The sequence below is a fragment of the Phyllostomus hastatus genome, unplaced genomic scaffold (genome assembly GCF_019186645.2).
Source record: "Phyllostomus hastatus isolate PE091 unplaced genomic scaffold, TTU_PhHast_1.1 phas_contig_16, whole genome shotgun sequence".
Taxonomy (NCBI): domain Eukaryota; kingdom Metazoa; phylum Chordata; class Mammalia; order Chiroptera; family Phyllostomidae; genus Phyllostomus; species Phyllostomus hastatus.
The window spans coordinates 20,616,245-20,633,826 of record NW_025333643.1 but is presented as its reverse complement, the minus strand read 5'-3'; the positions used below and the strand labels follow the sequence as shown (position 1 = coordinate 20,633,826).

The 17,582-nt window shown below is 39.6% G+C and overlaps 1 protein-coding gene across 4 annotated transcripts in view; it reads right to left on the bottom strand.

Moving 5' to 3' along the window:
* Window positions 1-17,582, bottom strand: part of ATXN7 (ataxin 7) — a 144,420-nt gene that overhangs the window by 41,693 nt on the left and 85,145 nt on the right. For all 4 annotated transcript variants that reach the window (XM_045832426.1, XM_045832428.1, XM_045832427.1 and 1 more), the window contains one exon: window positions 12,815-12,919. In XM_045832426.1, the coding sequence (XP_045688382.1) occupies window positions 12,815-12,919 (105 nt within the window). The remainder of the gene's footprint in view (window positions 1-12,814; window positions 12,920-17,582) is intronic.

The following is a 17,582-nucleotide window of genomic DNA, read 5'->3' as shown; positions in this document are numbered from 1 at the left end:
CTCACCCCCAGTCCAGCGGCAGGCCCTGGCTTTCTACTTCCTTGCAAATTCCTATTCTAGCCACATCTCTCAGCCTCTATGCCAAAGAAAAAGCTTTCTCTCCAGATCCAGTTGTCACCTGGACTAGTGCAGTACAGCCCTCCAACTGGTCTCCCTGTTTATAATCTTGCCTCCTGTGTTCCACAGATCAACCTGAATCAGATCAAGATGCTTCCTTGCTCAAAGCCCTCTGGTGATTTTCACCTAGCCTGCATGATCCAATCCTGATTCCTTTAGTGGCTTACAAGGCCCAAAATGCTCTGGCTCCAGCCCCTCTTTCTCGAACCTCAACCTGGACCCCTCTCCTCCTATACACTGCTTTCCCACCTCCTCACTGGCCTTTCTGCCAAATGCATTTCTACCTCAGGATCTTTGCACTCTTCTCTATGTGGAACACTGGTCCTCCAGATACTCAAACAGCTGGCTCTTTTTCATCACTGGGCTTAAATATCAACTTCTCAGAGCAGCTTTCTTTGACTAGCCTTATCTAAAACATCTTGCCCCAGCCATTCTTTTTCATATTATTCCTAGCATTTATCACTACTTGAAATAATTTTATTTTACATGACTTTGTCTTTTTCGCTCCACTCTCCCTAAACAGAATATAAGCTACATGAAATCAAAGACACTGCTCTTGTAGTCCAGTGGAGAACAATGCCTGTAATAGACAGCAGGTAACAATAAATACTTGTTAAATACATAAATAGTATCATTGTCAGTTTATTTTTCAAAAAAAACTCAAAGACACAGACATTGATAAAGGCACAGATTTCAGTATGAGGAAAATCAATACATTTTCAAACTAAAAATGAAAATGTTGCTCTTACAAATGACAAAAATAACACCATTTAAAGATGCCTGTTTATTACAGAACAAAAAAAAAGATAAAATTATATTAGCACTATTTGACCTATGCCAAAGAAAAACTGAATTCACTGCATTTATTTTACATCATGCTATTCAGTGACAATAAGCTTAGGTCAAATGGTCGACTAGGAATTTCCTTTGAGAGTTAAACTAATGAACATCTTGACATGGTTCACGTTTTGATGTGCCTCATCTGGTTAGCTCCCTTCCCTGGCTCAGCCCCTGACTGCTAGAGAAAAAGGCCTGGCATATGTCTCTGAAGCAAAAGAGCCAAGTATATTTTTGGCTTTGCAACAAGTTTAAATTTTTATACTGACTTCAGAAATAAATATGCCAACCAATTCTCTAAAGAAGCTATAAAATGTCAGGAGGCTGGAACAAAAAGAGAAGTTTGGCCTTGGCTAGCTACTATGATTTAGGGTTAAATAAAGTAGGAAAACAGTCTGAAGAGAAATCCAAGGACTGTGCTAAATCAAAAATCGACCTACTATCATTACATCTTTGAATTTCTAAATGTTTTCTCTGAGGTAATGAGTTTAAAATGCTGATCCAGCTACTCCAAGCAAAATTAAAATTCTACCTGAGGTAGAAAATGTCACTAATGATAGTTTTGTGACAAGTTAAATTCGTTACATCTTCTCTGGATTTTCTTGTAACTCTATACATCCTTATCATATGCAAGAGCAATAGAAATAAGTAGTTAGAAAACCTGGCCTGGTACATTTTATCTGTGTGAATGAAATTTAATTTAGGAGTTTAATCTGTTAACTGGGAATAAAACTGTCCATTTAGTGGGTCTCTAAGAACAGAAAATGAAATAATACATGAAAAATGCTTTGTAAATCATCAAGTACTACTAAAAATTATCATTAGTCTGTGGACTTTTAAATGAATGCCAATTCTAAAAAGATTAGCTATCACTGATGTATCAAAGTAGAAAGTATCTAGATTATGAAAATTTAGCGGCCACTTCCAGCAAAGATGGAGGCATAGGTGGACGCACCGTACCTCCACGCACAACCAAGATTGGAACAACAATTTAGAGGCAGAATAACACCCAGAACTGACAGAAAATTTATCTGAATGTAAGTCGGACAGCCAAGAAGTTGAAATAGACCTTTCATCCAGACTGGTAGGAGGGGCGGAGACGAGCAGCTGGGCACGGGTCGAGGCAGGGACAACAGGGAGAATTGGGCACATAAGGCAACCGGGAATGTGTAAGGCATCTGGGACGCACAAGATTGCAGCGGGTGGACCCCCAGTACGCAAGCAGCAGCTGGCAGACCCAGTGAGGTGGCAATTGTGGAGCTGGGCAGAGCATGCAACCAAGCATCCCAGGGAAGGGACTGAAGTCCCACGGACAACGGAGCTACCATCATTGTTCCCTCTCGACCCTGCCCTCAGATACAACATCACAATCTAGCGACTGGGGTGACCAGCCCTGGTGAACACCTAAGGCTCCACCCCTCACCGTAACAGGAGCAACCGGACCAAAAAGAGAAATGACTCAAACAGAAGAACAAATCAGTGCTCCAGAATTCATTTTTTTGAGTGACCAAGAGATAGCTAATCTATCAGATGCACAGTTCAAAACATTGGTGATCAGGAAGCTCACAGAATTGGTTGGTTTTGGTTGCAAATTAGATGAACAAATGCAGGTTACCATAAAAGAAATGAAGAAAAATGCACAGGGAACCAATAGCACTGGGAAGGAAACTGGGACTCAAAATAATAGAGTGGACCAGAAGGAAGAAAGAAACAACCAAACAGGAAAGAATGGAGAACTAAGAATTCAAAAAAACAAGGAGAAGCTTAGGAACCTCCAGGACATCTTTAAACATTCCAACATCCGAATTATAGGGGTACCAGAAGGGGAAGAGGTAGAGGAACAGATTGAAAATGTATTTGAACAAATAATAAAGGAGGACTTCCTCATTCTGGCAAAGGAAATAGACTTCCAGGAAGTCCAGGAAGCTTAGAGAGTCCCAAAGAAGTTGGACCCGAGAAGAAACACACCAAGGCACATCATAATTACATTAGCCAAGGTAAAAATGAAGGAGAGAATCCTAGAAGCAGCAAGAGATAAAGGGACAGTCACCTACAAAGGAGTTCCCATCAGACTGGCTGATTTCTCACAAGAGACCTTACAGGCAAGAAGGGGCTGGAAAGAAGTATTCCAAGTCATGAAAGACAAGGACCTATATCCCAGACTACCCTATCCAGCAAAGCTTTCATTTAGAATGGAAGGGCAGATAAAGTGCTTCTCAGACAAGGTCAAGTTAAAGGAGTTCATCACCACCAAGCCCTTATTTTATGAAACGTTAAAGGGACTTATCTAAGAAAAGAAGATTAAAACAAAAAACATGTATAGTAAAATGACAGCAAACTCACAATTATTAACAACCACACCTAAAGCAAAACCAAAAGAAACTAAGCAAACAACTAGAACAGGAACAGAACCACAGAAATGGAGATCACATGGAGGGTTAGCAACAGGGGAGTGGGAGGAGGAGAGAGGGGAAAAAGGTACAGAGAATAAGTAGCATAGATGGTAGGTAGAAAATAGACAGGGGGAGGGTAAGAATAGTATAGGAAATGTAGAAGCTAAAGAACTTACAAGTATGATACATGGACATGAACTAAGGGGGGGAAAGTGGGTGGGAGAGGGTATACAGGGTGGAGGGGAGTGAAAGGGGGAAATGGGACAACTGTAATAGCATAATCAATAAAATATATTTTTTAAAAAGGAATTAAAGTGAGAGGGAGGTAAGGAAGGAGAGACAGGATGGAGAGAGAAAGCACTTCCGGGAGATAACAGGGTGGAGGCAGCAGTGCACAGGATCAATAGGACAGGGAGAGAGGGTCATTTTTTCACTCTGGGCAAAATGGGGTAAATATTGTCACAATTTAATGGGAAGAAGAAAATATTTTACAATTAAAAGGAAGATTCATGTTTTCTCTAAAAAAAAATAGCAGCCAAATTTAGCTAGCACACTGGAAAGAGAATTTTTCTTTATTCCCAAAGTTACTTAATAGCCAAATAAAATAACTCATTAAAAAATACCTAACACTGTCACTCCATGTCTACATCAATCAAATGACAAAAAAGGGAGGAAGTTATTCATTAAACAGCGAAACTTCTGCTTTGTGATGTAGATTAATTATAGGATGGCAGTCACTGGACACAAATATGTGAAGTGTCAACAATGGCCACCTGCATTTTTGTCAGAATCAGCCCACTGGATCTCTCAGAGTAAGATTCATTTTGCTCTTATATTAATGTTTTTTGAAACCAATTAATTAGCTTCAAAAAGTATGAGTAATTTCTATTTACTCATCCTCTGGTAAAAAGGACATTTTAAAAAAATAGAATTTATGCAAGTGAAGATCTCTAAGAACTCAGTAGTGTTTCACAACATTATGAGAAAGCCACATTTATGGCATCCCTCTCTGTGAACAGAGGTCTGAGAGAGGGGCAGATGTTTTATACTGAGATCAGTCTCACAAGCCACTGACAGCATCTGGTAGGGGCTCAATACATAAAAGCAACTGATAATGGCAAGGGGTGTTTATTTGGATTCCTTTTGCAGATCAACATAAGATTTGAGAATTCTGCTTCCCAGGTATGGCATTTGCCAGGGCTAGGGGTGACCTCAGTAGATAGCTCCTTAAATGTAAGAGGAAACCAAATCCAATAGCTTGAGCCAGTGTTCTCCCAAACATGGAGTAGCTATCCTCCCCAACATTAATTACATTAAATTGCAAGTGAAAACTTACTCCCTTTCCAAATCTCTTTCAATTCTTTTGATAACTTCATACTACCATGTGCATAACACGTGCCTACATCCTGCGAGGGGCTCAAAGCTGGCACTGGCAAGAGCATCAAAGAATTTAATCATCTTTTCACTAAATTTATTTTTATACTTAACATCCATCCAGGGCAAACAACACTAATTTTCCCACTGATGATTCTAGTAAGGTTTTTTGGTGTATTTTTTTGTTTGTTTTCATTTTTGGTAAAAGATTTATTTCAATATAAATGATCTGATCTAAAGAAAAAATATTAAGTAGAATTAAGTAAGCAAATCATAAAGACAGACGGAACCCAATTGATTAAAACTACAAAGAGGTGGCAGAGGCATATGGGACTATGGAAGCTTTGTTCTGGGACTCAGAGCTGAGCCAAAAGGTGAACGAATGGGTCAGCCTAACTATTCTGAGGCAAAATACCTCAACTGCTGATATTCCCGTTGTGTTTCAATTGATTACAGAGATTCTAAATATGGTACCTATCTAAGCTGAATTAACATCACTCATTTATTTCACCTAGGTAAAGATCACCCCATGTCTGCATAAGATACGATGAGAGATAAGATGTTCTTCATAAGCAAACTCAGAGAAGCAGCAGAGCACAGAGCAGTGTAAAGTTATCAGAATCACTTGGGATGCTCTTTCAACCCCAGAAGCACCCACAAGTCCTCTGCTAATACTACCTATTCAGAGCCATTGTAAATGTATCTGAATAGGACTACAAATTTTATGCTATTCAGTAGCCAGTTTAGGACGAACACATTTATTACTAACTCATCAACTAAGATTCCCAACTTAGTAAACAACTTCAACCAAACAAACAAAAAAAGGTGTTTCTGGCCCTAGAAAATTCACCATCTCAGTCCTCCATACTAAAAAGTTTTACAGACAATTAATTACAGACAATTAACATTTCCAGCGCACAGTATAACAGAAAAAATCAATTTGATAAAATAGCATCTCCTTTTATGCCATCCTTGCTAGACTCAACAAATCTCTGAATGCTGACCTGTGTCAGTCACTAGTCCAGGCACTGGGAACACAATGCAGTGGGGGATCTGTGAGCACAGGACACCCCAGCAAGCCTGTGGTTCTCAATCAGCCTTGGGAGCAGTTTAGAATGCAGATCCCTGAGTCTTATCCTTGGACATTCCCAGTTAGCTAGTAAATGCAGAAGGGCCTTAGGAAGTGGCCCACTTAAAAAGCTCCCTTTTGGTCAGAAACACAGCAGGTTTGGGATCCATCAATTCAGATTACTATATTTGTATTTTTTTCATTTACTTTTATTTTTTATTGGTTATGCTATTATAGTTGTCCCACTTTTTTCCTTCCCTTTATCGCCCTCTGCCCTGCATCCTCCCTCCCTTCAGCATTCCCTTATCTTAGTTTATGTCCATGGGTCTTACATATAAATTCTTAGGCTTCTCCTTTTCCTATACTCTTCTTAACCTCCCTCTGTATATTTTGTACCTACCATTTATGCTTCTTATTCCCTGTACCTTCCCCCCCATTCTCCCTGCTCCCTCTCCCCTCCCATGTGATCTCCATTTTTGTAATTCTGTTCCTGTTCTAGTTGTTTGCTTAGTTTGCTGTTTTTTTTATAGGTTCAGTTGTTGATAATTGTGAGTTTGTTGTCATTTTACTGTTCATGTTTTTGAACTTTTTCTTAGGTAAATCCCTTTATATGACATGTGATGATGAACTCCTTTAACTTGACCTTATCTGGGAAGGACTTATTTGCTCTTCCATTCTAAATGATAGCCTTGCTGGATAGAGTAATCTAGGTCTTAGGTCCTTGCTTTTCCTGACTTGGAATACTTCTTTCCAGCCCCTTCTTGTCTATAAGGTTTCTTTTGAGAAATCGCTGAAAGTCTTATGGGTACTCTTTTGTAGGTAACTTTCCTTTTCTCTTGCTGCTTTTAAGATTCTCTCTGTTTCTTCCTTTCTTTCCTTTTCTTATTTATTTGTTTGTTTGTTTGTTTGTTTATTTCTAGGGGGGGGGAGAAAGAAAGGGAGAGAATCATCAATGTGCAGTTGCCTCTCACACACCCCCAACTAGGGAGTCGGTCCACTATCCAGGCATGTGTCCTGACTGGGAAATGAACTGGCAATTCTTTGAATAGAGGTCTCGCACACTATCCACTGAGCCACACCAGCCATGGCTCTCCTTATCTTTAATCTTCAGTAATTTAATTATGATGTGTCTTGGTGTGTTTTTCCTTGGATCCAACTTCTTTGGGACTCTGAGCTTCCTGGACTTGCATGTCTAGTTCCTTTGTCAGACTGGGGAAGTTTTCCTTCATTATTTTCTTAAATTAGTTTTTAATTTCTTACTCTTCCTCTTCTCCTTCTGGCACCCCTATGACTCGGATATTGGAATGTTTAAAGTTGTCCCAGAGGTTCCTAAGCCTCTCAATTTTTTGTATTCTTGTTTCTTCATTCTATTCCGTTTGAATGTTTATTTCTTCTTTTTGTTCCAAATTGTTGATTTGAGTCCTGGTTTCCTTCCCTTCACTGTTGGTTCCCTGTGTATTTTCCTTTATTTCACTTTGTGTAGCCTTCATTTCATCCTTCATTTTGTGACTGAGCTTAATCAATTCTGTGAGCATCCTGATTACCAGTGTTCTGAACTCTGCATCTGATAGGTTGGCTATCACTACTTTGCTTAGTTTTTTCTGCAGTTTTGCCTTACTCTTTCATTTGGACCATATTTCTTTTTCTTGGCGCACCTGTTATGTTGTAAGGGGCAGAGCCTTAGGTATTCGCCAGGGTGGGGCAACCCAGGTTGCTGTGTTTTCATACTCTATGTGGGAAAGGGGTCCAAGAGGGAACAATGCCACTTGCTTGGCTCTTGTCCTGCTTTTAGTCGCTTCTCTTGCTTCCCACCAGCTGATTGTGCCCTTTCAGGTGGTGATTCCCGGGTGGGTGGGTTTGTGTATGCTCTAGGACCACATGGGCCTCTCTATGGACTCTCCTGTGAGGCCAAGAGTTTCTCCCGCTGCCTCAGCTCCCACAGATTTTTACAGCCAGAGGATCTGAGGCTTTAGTTTCCCACACTGGAATCCTGGGTTACAGAGTCTGTCTCTCTCTTTCTACAGTTGTTCCTCCTGGCTTATCAGCACATGAATGTGGGATATCCTGGTCCACCAGCCACCATCTTGCCTGGCAGGTCTACCAGCTGCTACCTTGTTGCGTGTCCTCACCACCCCCAGGTTCCCATTTCTGCCCCTCCTACCAGTCAGGATGAATGTTTCTTCTTTACCTCCTTGTCTGTCAGACTTCCATACAGTTTGATTTTCTCGCAGTTCCGGTTGTTTTTTGTTTTTGAATTGGTTGTTATCCTTATTTTGGTTGTGCGAGGAAGTGAAGTATATCTACCCATGCCTCCATCTTGGCTGGAAGCCAGATTACTGTATTTTTAAATCTGCAATTAGCAGTAAATAACATCTTGCTCTTAAGAAATACTGAGTAACTTTAAGAGAAATATAAGGCAAGTTGGACTATTTCAAAACATTAGTACAACATCAGGAAAGCATGGTATAACTATGCAGTTTCCAAGAAAGTAACCTATACTATGAAAGCAATCAGACTGTGTGAAACTGGAAATGCCAAAATGACACTATGTCACTAACATCATTGCTCACATGGAATTCCTGGTTAATTGTTAATTCCCAAAACAGCAGCTCGGCTAGCAAAAAGTTTACATCCTCTTGCTCTGGTTAATAAGCTGCTCACCAATTCAGAATGTCACCACCAACACAAACTGGTTCACCAGCCTCATGGCCTTGGTAAGCTTCCTTCTGTGTGCTGGTGGTAGTGGTTTTAAAGGAACTGCCTGTTGGACTTTGTAGCAACTGTTCATTTCTTCACAAAAGTCATGGATGAATATTAGCAACACATGCATTCAGAGAAAATTTCCCACACATTTTGACCAATTTCATCAAAGATTGGAAAGTAAAATAGGTTCTCCTTAATACAGTAAAAAACAGACTGCTGGGAAAGATTCTGAATTTGAAAATCTTTTTTTGGTGTTAACTTTGGAGAGCAAATGAGTAAGAATGAAATTATACCAAAAAAAAAAAAAAAAGAATGTATTCCCAAGCTACTTTTTTTACTGTTATAACCCCTGTCCCAAAAGACAGAAGAGACCCACTGGCAGCCTTGGGAATGGTTCTTGGTTCTGGGGAGCATGCCCACCTCTCCTTCCCTCCAGGTGAGTAGGGTATCACTCTCAAACCACTCCAGAGCCACCAGTGGTGCCTCCCTCTACTTCACACAGATGTCCCCAACCCCTCACACCTATCTATCTTTAAACCTCCTGTTTATCCCATCAACCCTCTTCTTGGCTTCTGCCTCAAGGATGGAACTCCTTCTACATTTCCCAGCCAAATCCTGCACTTGGCCATCATCTTTCTGCCAAGGACTCTCCTCTCTCCCACAATATTAATAATAATTCCCTTGCCACTAGAGAGACTAAAGTGCCCCATCCAGCAGCTTTATCAGTCACATTTCCTAAGTAGCCACAGAAGGCAACTGAGTGTGTGAATCTTGAATTCACACCTTCTCATTTACATATTTGAAGTTATCACAATTTCTTTGTCATTAGACAAGTTTCTTATTAGAAGACACTATTGTTAGAAACTGCCCTGCTGGTTTCACAAGCTATAATCCCCCATGGTTAAGGCTGAGTAAAGGACCTTGGGACCATAAGCCACTTAGGAGATGAAGCTTATCTTCCTTGTAGGGGCGCCACCTCTGCCCCTTTTCTCTTCACCCTGCTTGGCCCCAGGCAGATGACTGGTTAGCCAATGATGGGTAAGAGTCCTCAAAAGAGGAACAACCTAAGACAGGCATGGTCACAAAGGGGCCCTCAGGGAAAGACTGGGGGGTGGGGGAGGGGCTATAGAAAAAGGGAGTGATGGACATTTGCCCCTTGGCTTTGAATAGCCTGAGTTCTCATTCTATCTGCAATTAGTCTCCTAATCTCTTGGCTGCCTTACTTCCCCTGACTGATTTAAGCCTGAAACAATGCCTTAAGGCTGAAACACTGCTGGAGGTGGGTGTAGCCCTGTGCTGGAAAGGGCAGGTTCCCTAGGGTGATCAGGCCTAAGAAAGAATGCATAAAATCCTATGAAACCTACTTTGCTAATACCCTCAATTTAAAGGATAAGGGTCCAACCAGGAAGTGTTTGTTCCCTAAAGTTTTATGGCCCTTTAACTATCTGACCCTGACTCAGAATAAACCATCACAGTTCTTTGAATGTTATCTATTGTTTAATCATTTCTGCTGGACAATGATTGATGAGCTTTATGTATACACCCTGTATTCCTGTGCAAACTGAACCCAATGAAAGTCTACCAAAGCAAGGGTTGAGGCGCTCTCCCCTTGAGAGGAAAGCCTGCCGTCCCTTTTCTTCCACAGGACTTGGTAGTCCGTGTAAATTTGTTTCATCTCATCCATAACACCGTGAACCCCAGGTGCCAGGATCCGTGACACACTGTGCTTCATGTGTACTAGTTACTGGTAGAGAAAAAGAGTAGAAAAAGGATTTTAAGACGTTCCTCCCCAATCCCTACTATATACTGATGTTCTAAGAGACACAGAGAAAGATAAAGGAAATCATCTCTATAAAAAGTGCTATATAGTTGTGTGAAGTGTCTCTGGAACACAAGACCAAGAAGTCCCCTTTCTGCCTAAGGGAGTCCTGAAGAAGCTACATCTTTAAGCAAGTGACCTAAACTACAGTTTTCACCCCTTCTTCCTCCTTCACTCCCAGTGCACTCTGCCCATCAATCCCCAAGGACCACTAAGTCACATCACTCTGGAGCTAAAAAACCTGTTAACAGGTCCCACTGACACATCAAAGCCAGAAGTGTCTGATGAGCACTGAGGCTCTCTGAGCTAGTCCCAGCCTGCCTTTGCACACAGCTCTGGCACACATGGGTACATCAGCTCCTGCCAATGGAAACTCATGCAGTACATTCCAGACAGCCTGGAATTTTCTGCTTCTGTACTTGGTCATGTCACCCCAGTTGCCAACCAGGGGCCACCACATATGGCTGTTCAATGCACAAACTATATGACTGTATGTGGTAGCCCTGTCTATCCCCATCAACATACTTTCCGTTTTAAGGAAATATAGGTGATTTTATAAAAGTATTTTCTATGTTTTCCACAATGCACAGGTATTATATATCTAAAAATTGAGGGGAAAATGCACATGGGAAAAAGAATGCATTCTACTCTTTGAAACAGCCTATTGTGAAAATGCTTAAGAAGCCTTCTCTGAATTACTCAACAAGAAGTATCTGTTCTCCTCTTCTTAAGCCCTTGGACTGTTTTATGACTTTGGACACATACTTTCCTATATCCACATATAGCTGTACCTTTATCTCTCTTTCATACCTATTATGTATTAGGCACTATATGAGGAGCTTTATCCATGTTGTTTCATTTAATCCTCACCAGGAATCTATGAGGTTGCTATTACCACTTCCATATTATAACAAAGAAAACCAAGGTTGGAAAACTTGCTCAAAGCAAAGAACTAACCTATGGTTCTTGCCAGTTTAAATTTAAATACAGTCTAATCTAGCTTCAAAATCCTAACTCAAAAATACTTGGCAATTGACAATATCTTATTCATCTTTGTATTCTCTCTACCTGCTCCAGGGCCTCATCTAGAAGCAGAAACTCAAAGAACCTTCTTATGATTACATAAAAGATTTATTCCTTGGGGAAAAATGGTGGGATGTTGATTATGGTATGACTCTTAAAACAGCTGCTGTCCTGACAACAAGCTCTGTAGGTTCGAGCTTTATAATGCAGCTCAAAGCTATGCTGTCTCCCCAGTTCTACTGCCCTACCTAAGCCTTATTCTATTACCATCTCCTGCCTCTAACTATTCTCTCTGCTTCTACTCTTCTCCCACAAGGTACAAGTGAGATGGGCCTGTGTTACTACCTTACATAAACCCTCTAACAGCCCACAAGCTTCTTCCTACTCTGGCCTAGAAGGCTGTGCACACTCAGGGTCCCTGCCTACAAGGCCAGATTTCTCTAGTCTCTACTTCTTTTCACTATGTACCCTCTAGTCACACTGGCCTTCTTCAGGTATGTGCACCAGCTCTTGCCTCTATGTCAAATGCTCTTATTTCAGATGGTCACATGGGTGGCTCCCTTCTTATCACTTAGGGTTCAGGTCACCAGAGTCACCTCCTCAGAGACTTTGCTTAAACAGTATCTACAGAAGGATCCCATTGGTATTCTCTGTCTCAAGGTAGCATTGGGGCAGTGAGGAAAATGAGGAAATAACTTGTAGTTATTTTAAAAATGTTTCTGGTTAGTTTTGCCACTTTCTGCAGCTAGATTTTAAACTCCATGGAGGTAGGAATCATACTATGATGTGTGTATTCAAATACTTCTGAATTTTTATCAAACCAAACTGAGTATAAAACTAAGCTTTGTGATCAGAATTTTATTTTAAACACGTTAGGTGGCATTACGGTAATGTAGAAGACCTCATTTGGACACTTTCAGGACTAAACACCCAGATAACAGGCTTGGAGGCTGAAGCCCTGGGAGAGCTCGGACTCATGAAACCCCTGAAGTCACAATGCATCATTTTAAGTACACGTGCAATTCTGATAGAGAAGATGTCATAGCTTTAACACTCACAAATTGGAACATGACATAAAGATAGATTTAGAACTACTAAACTTGGAAGTTTCAAAATTACATTTCCTTAAAAAGCCATGTCTCCATTTTGTGTATTTATAATTTTACCTGCCGCTACATTCCCAACCTCATGATCTATAAGGAAGCAAACCTTTTACTATACTGATGCAATATTTCAAAAGAGATTTTATATTTTAAAAAATATACTCCTTGTCTAATAAAAATTGGAAAATGAACATCACTTTCAATAAAATTCAGGAAATACCCAACATCTGATAGGCATTAACCCATTCAATGAATGAGAAAGCCTACTTCCAGATGGGGGAGATAGCATATCCTACCTGGGCTCACTGGCCTCCAGTTTAATCCTGCTTTACCCTTTTACCCTCCAATAATGACTTTTAAATGATTAAGCACTTACCATAATGTGATTGAAATGCCTGCGGTTTGACAACCTGATTACAATCGTTACACACCACCAAGTAGAAATCATCATGGGCTGGACAGAGACCAAATATTGGCATGTCTGCAACAAAGAAAGAGAGCATCACTCACTCATGTGGTTATAATCAATATGAAACCATTTGGGGTGGCCATACTTTCTAAAGGAGCTACCTTAAAATAAACTGCACCAGGACAAATGTTAACTCCAATTTAAAAGTAACTGATGTGGCATACCATGACTATTAAGAAAGAAATCAAATCAGGATTACAAAAACACTGTTACAAAGGATTAAAATAAAATGCACCCAAAATCATTGGTATGAGGTAAAACTGACAAATACATTGAAATGCAAATAATGAATGCATTGTACAATAAAGCAATTTTAGATGAACTCTACCAATGGTTATGGGGAAGAATTTGCAATTGTATAAACTGCTTATTTTAGCAATTCACAAAGCTATACCATCTAGTGGTTTTATCTGTTTAACTATACATTCTATTCCAGTCATCTGGTCTCTGAGTTTTATGAACAGTTAAGAAAGGAAGCAGAGGTTTCACTAAGGAGTAAAATTGCTGATTTCATTAGCATGCAATACGAAGAAAATTATTTTTATACTCTTTTTTTTTTCAGAGTGCAACAATCTCTAGTCCTTTTGCTTACATACTTGATGCTACTAGACAGCTGGAACTTCAGTACAAACACGGCATTTCACACAATACATTAATCTAAATCCAGTTAGTAGCATAGAGTAAGATACAAGTTGGATATTTTTACAGTAAGAAGTTTAAATTTAATTAAGCCGTAAAACTCAATTATCTTCATATACATGAAAAGTGAAAGTAATTTAATTAACAACAATCTAGAGAACAGGGCTAAAAGTTCAGATCCAGAATCTACATCTTTTAAATATTTCAAAATTGATGACTTTAAACAAGCCATACGTAACTATTTTACACTACATGCACTATTTAGAATACCTGCAATGAATGGATAGTTAGCACATTTCAATTAGCAAATAATTTTAGTAGACCAAGCATAAAGGGTGGGGTGGGGGAAAGATCTACAAAGCTGATCAGTGTCTGCCTTCTTTCAGTTAAGATTTAATTTTATACCTTCTCCAGCTTAGGTGATCTTGGTATTAAAGGAAAAAAAAGCAAATGTCCTGAGGAGATGTAATGTGATCATAATCTCTAAAATAAAATTACTGATCTAATACCTACACGTGCCTATAGCTCAGATTTTCTTAAACACTTTCTATCACCCCGAATTGCAGATTGCTAGCTATCAATCTGAAATATACCAGGAACTAATATGATTCTGGGACACAGTGGCAGCATTCAGCAGTTTATATGTGCTACTATTTCATTCTATCCTCACAACTGCCTAGGCAGATACCATTCTAAGTCCATTCTAAAGAGGAGGAAACAGATTCACAGAGAAGTTAAATACTTTAAGTCAAGAGCTGGGTTTCAATTCTGACTCATTGCAATGGCTTGGTTTTGGTCCCTTGAAGAGCAGAGGAATATGATTTCTACAAATTCCTTCCAGATTCCAATCCCAATAATTTGAAATGCCAAGGCTGACACTGTTGACTGCATAAACTGATTAGATTACATAAATCCAGCAGACTGCTTCTCTGATTAAGACTAATAATTTAATAAAAATGAGCCAAACAATGTGCTATTTTCCTTGAAAGCATGCCCATGTAATGGTCAATATTTTCCATGGCTATAGTTTCTTGAGATTTTATTTTTAATAATAAAAATTCAAAATAGTTTACCTTAAGTTCCATATACCCCTGAGCTGAATGCTTCCAATACAGGACAAATAAGAAGGAAAATCTGACTTACAGAAATGGCACGACTGCAATGTCTATAACATCAAATTACCAGCCTCATTAATAATATTAACTTAATTAGTTTTAGTAATAAATAGTAGTTAAAACAGTATTAAAGTATGTAGTCTCAGTACAGATCTAGGCCTCTGTGATGTGCTAGTTTGCATGGTTTCCCACAGCACTCAATGTCCAACAATGTTGTTTAAAATACATCACTTTGCCAAATACCACTACTTCCTCATAAAAAGGCAATTTTTATAAAAATAAAAAACTGCACCAATCCTTTCAAGTCATAGGAATTCAACTGGCCACAACGATGATTATGTAGAAATTGTTATTTTTTGCTCTGATTCCTTTGATCATTTTGTTAGACTCAGAAACACAAATAAAACTAAGAGGCTAGCAGTCATTCTATCAGGGACCAAAAATCTATGCTTCTGTAAAAAGCTCAATTTCTCCATAACTTAAGATCATCTGCAGTAAATAATGATAACCGTAATGGTAAAACAGTAAAACATTAGCATTTCCTGAGAGACTACCTCACCAGGCCCTGTGCTAAGCACTTTTTATGTTTTATCCTTGAATATAATCCTGATTTTACTGATGGACATGTGAACCTATCTAATATCACCCAGCCAAGAAAGTACAAACAGGATGCAAACTCAGGCTTGCACTACCCGTGAGCTCAGTTCTTAATCTCTGACTAGCATACGACATCTCCCTAAACAGCCTGTGTTTCTGCATGTTTACATGTATGTACACACAAGGAATTCCTGTGGAAGATACATAGTGTACTTATATCTCTTCCATGCTACCCTATGAAATCAAGCTCTGGTTATAAAAATCTAAAGCAAATTTAGTTTTAGCTTTCTAAATTCTTTACTTTCAGATATCCATATCTGGAAGTAAGCTAGAAGATACAAAATAATTAAAATAAAATGCCTTCAGAAAAAAAAAAAGAATTCTATATCCTTTTTCTGCACTGGGACATTCCAGAGGCCTTAGCAACAGAAACAGAGTGTGGAATGTTGTGGTAACAGAGAAAATAAAATAATTTTTTGTGAGATACAGTATATATGTTTGTGAGTATTTTTAAACCATAAATTCACAATCAGTCCATCTACAAATTAACACATGGACCTTGCTCAAATGCAAGGAGGAAAAAGTTTGATTTACTACTGAAAACAAAATAGATTTGATAAAAACAAGTTCCTACTAAGTTAAAAAAAACTTACAAAATATGCTTTAAATGTACAATTTAAACCATTATCTACCTCAAAATAATAAAATGTTTAAAAACTGTACCTGACCCCAGGGACTCTGAACTAATTTAAAAGAATAGATTTTATTGTGTGTAAGCCCTAAATCTTCCTCAGGATTCAGGTCATCCCAAACTTCCAATCAGCAACTGGCTCAGCACCCACATTTAGGCCATCATGTACTTTGCAAAACCCAGGCCAGCAGAGTAGGAAGAATGGGTTTAAGCACATGGACACTCGAGCACCTGTGTGCAGAACCTCCACAATCACATGCAGAATGAAGACCCTCTTCCTGAAATTAGACGTTGAACAGGAGTAAATATATTCAGTTATTTGGAGCTGCTATGCCTATTTTGAGGATTGTGTCCACCAACAAAACTTGAGTGTTGTAGTAAAGCATCTCACATTTGCAATACCCTGGGTTGTCTTTCTACCACGCTCCCATACTTCTATTGCACATGCCAATGAGTCCCACATTTCTGTCTCTATCCCAGATGCCTTCCCAAGCTCTGTCTAGATTCACATATCCAACTGTCTACTGAATACTGCCATTTGTATGTCTTCTACACATCTCAAATGGAACTTCACTTTCTACCTTACCTTGTTCCCCACCCTTTGAAACACTTCCCCTTTTGGGTAAAAGATACTATTCATCACCCCAAATGTTCAACCTAAAAACCCATATGTCATATATGAATTCTCTTTCCCTCATCACATCCAGGCCACCAGCAGGTCTGGTTATCTCTACTCTAAAACCTCTGTCCACTTTTCTCCATTATCTAGGCCAGTGCTAGACAGCCTGTCACTAGCACCTTTCCAATGAACTATGGAAGAAGTTGCCCAGGTAGTCTACAATCCCTTCCACACAGTTGCCAGAATGATTCTCTGAACTGTGTCTCTGTTAAAATTTCTCCAGTGGCTTCCTGTACTCCTTGGAGTAAAATCCCAGCCCTTCCCACACCCCTAAGGCCCTGCTGGATGTCTGTCTACTTGCTCTACACCTCTCTGTCCCCTTATTCCCTGCTCTTGTCTCCTTAGCTCGCTCACTCTACTCCAAGTACACTGACCTCTCCATTATCTCCTTAGACCAAGAAAGCTCTTCTGAAGTCAGGTTCTGCCCTTACACTCTTCACAAGGTGCCGGGTGCATTCTCACACACCAGATCTCTGGTTCAGCTGTCATCTCTTCAAAGTGCTGTTCTTTTCCCCTGCCCAGTTAGTTACTCTGTGTCATGGGTATTTTAAGTAAAATGGCTAACAGTATGGGCCACTATTATTCCAAATACAATGTGACCTTGGGTAAGTTCTGTAACCTCTGAAATTTTCAGTCTCCTCGTCTGTCAAATGGTGAAGATCATAGTACCTAACTCACCAACACTTCACAGGGCAGAAAGATTAAGAGAATTAATTCATACAAAGCCATAGAAGCTCCTAGGAACAGCTCACTCCATTTCCCCACCATAACCTGTGAGATAGGAGTCATGCACCCCTTCTGCATTGCTTGGGAAACTAAAGCACACAGACACTGAAATCTCACAAGCTAGCAAGTGGCAGTCAAGATCTGAACCCAGATCTACTGGGCTCACAAGGCCAGGTAATTCCCAACATTCTCCCCAAAGTGCTGCCACAATATGTCTCCTTCATGACA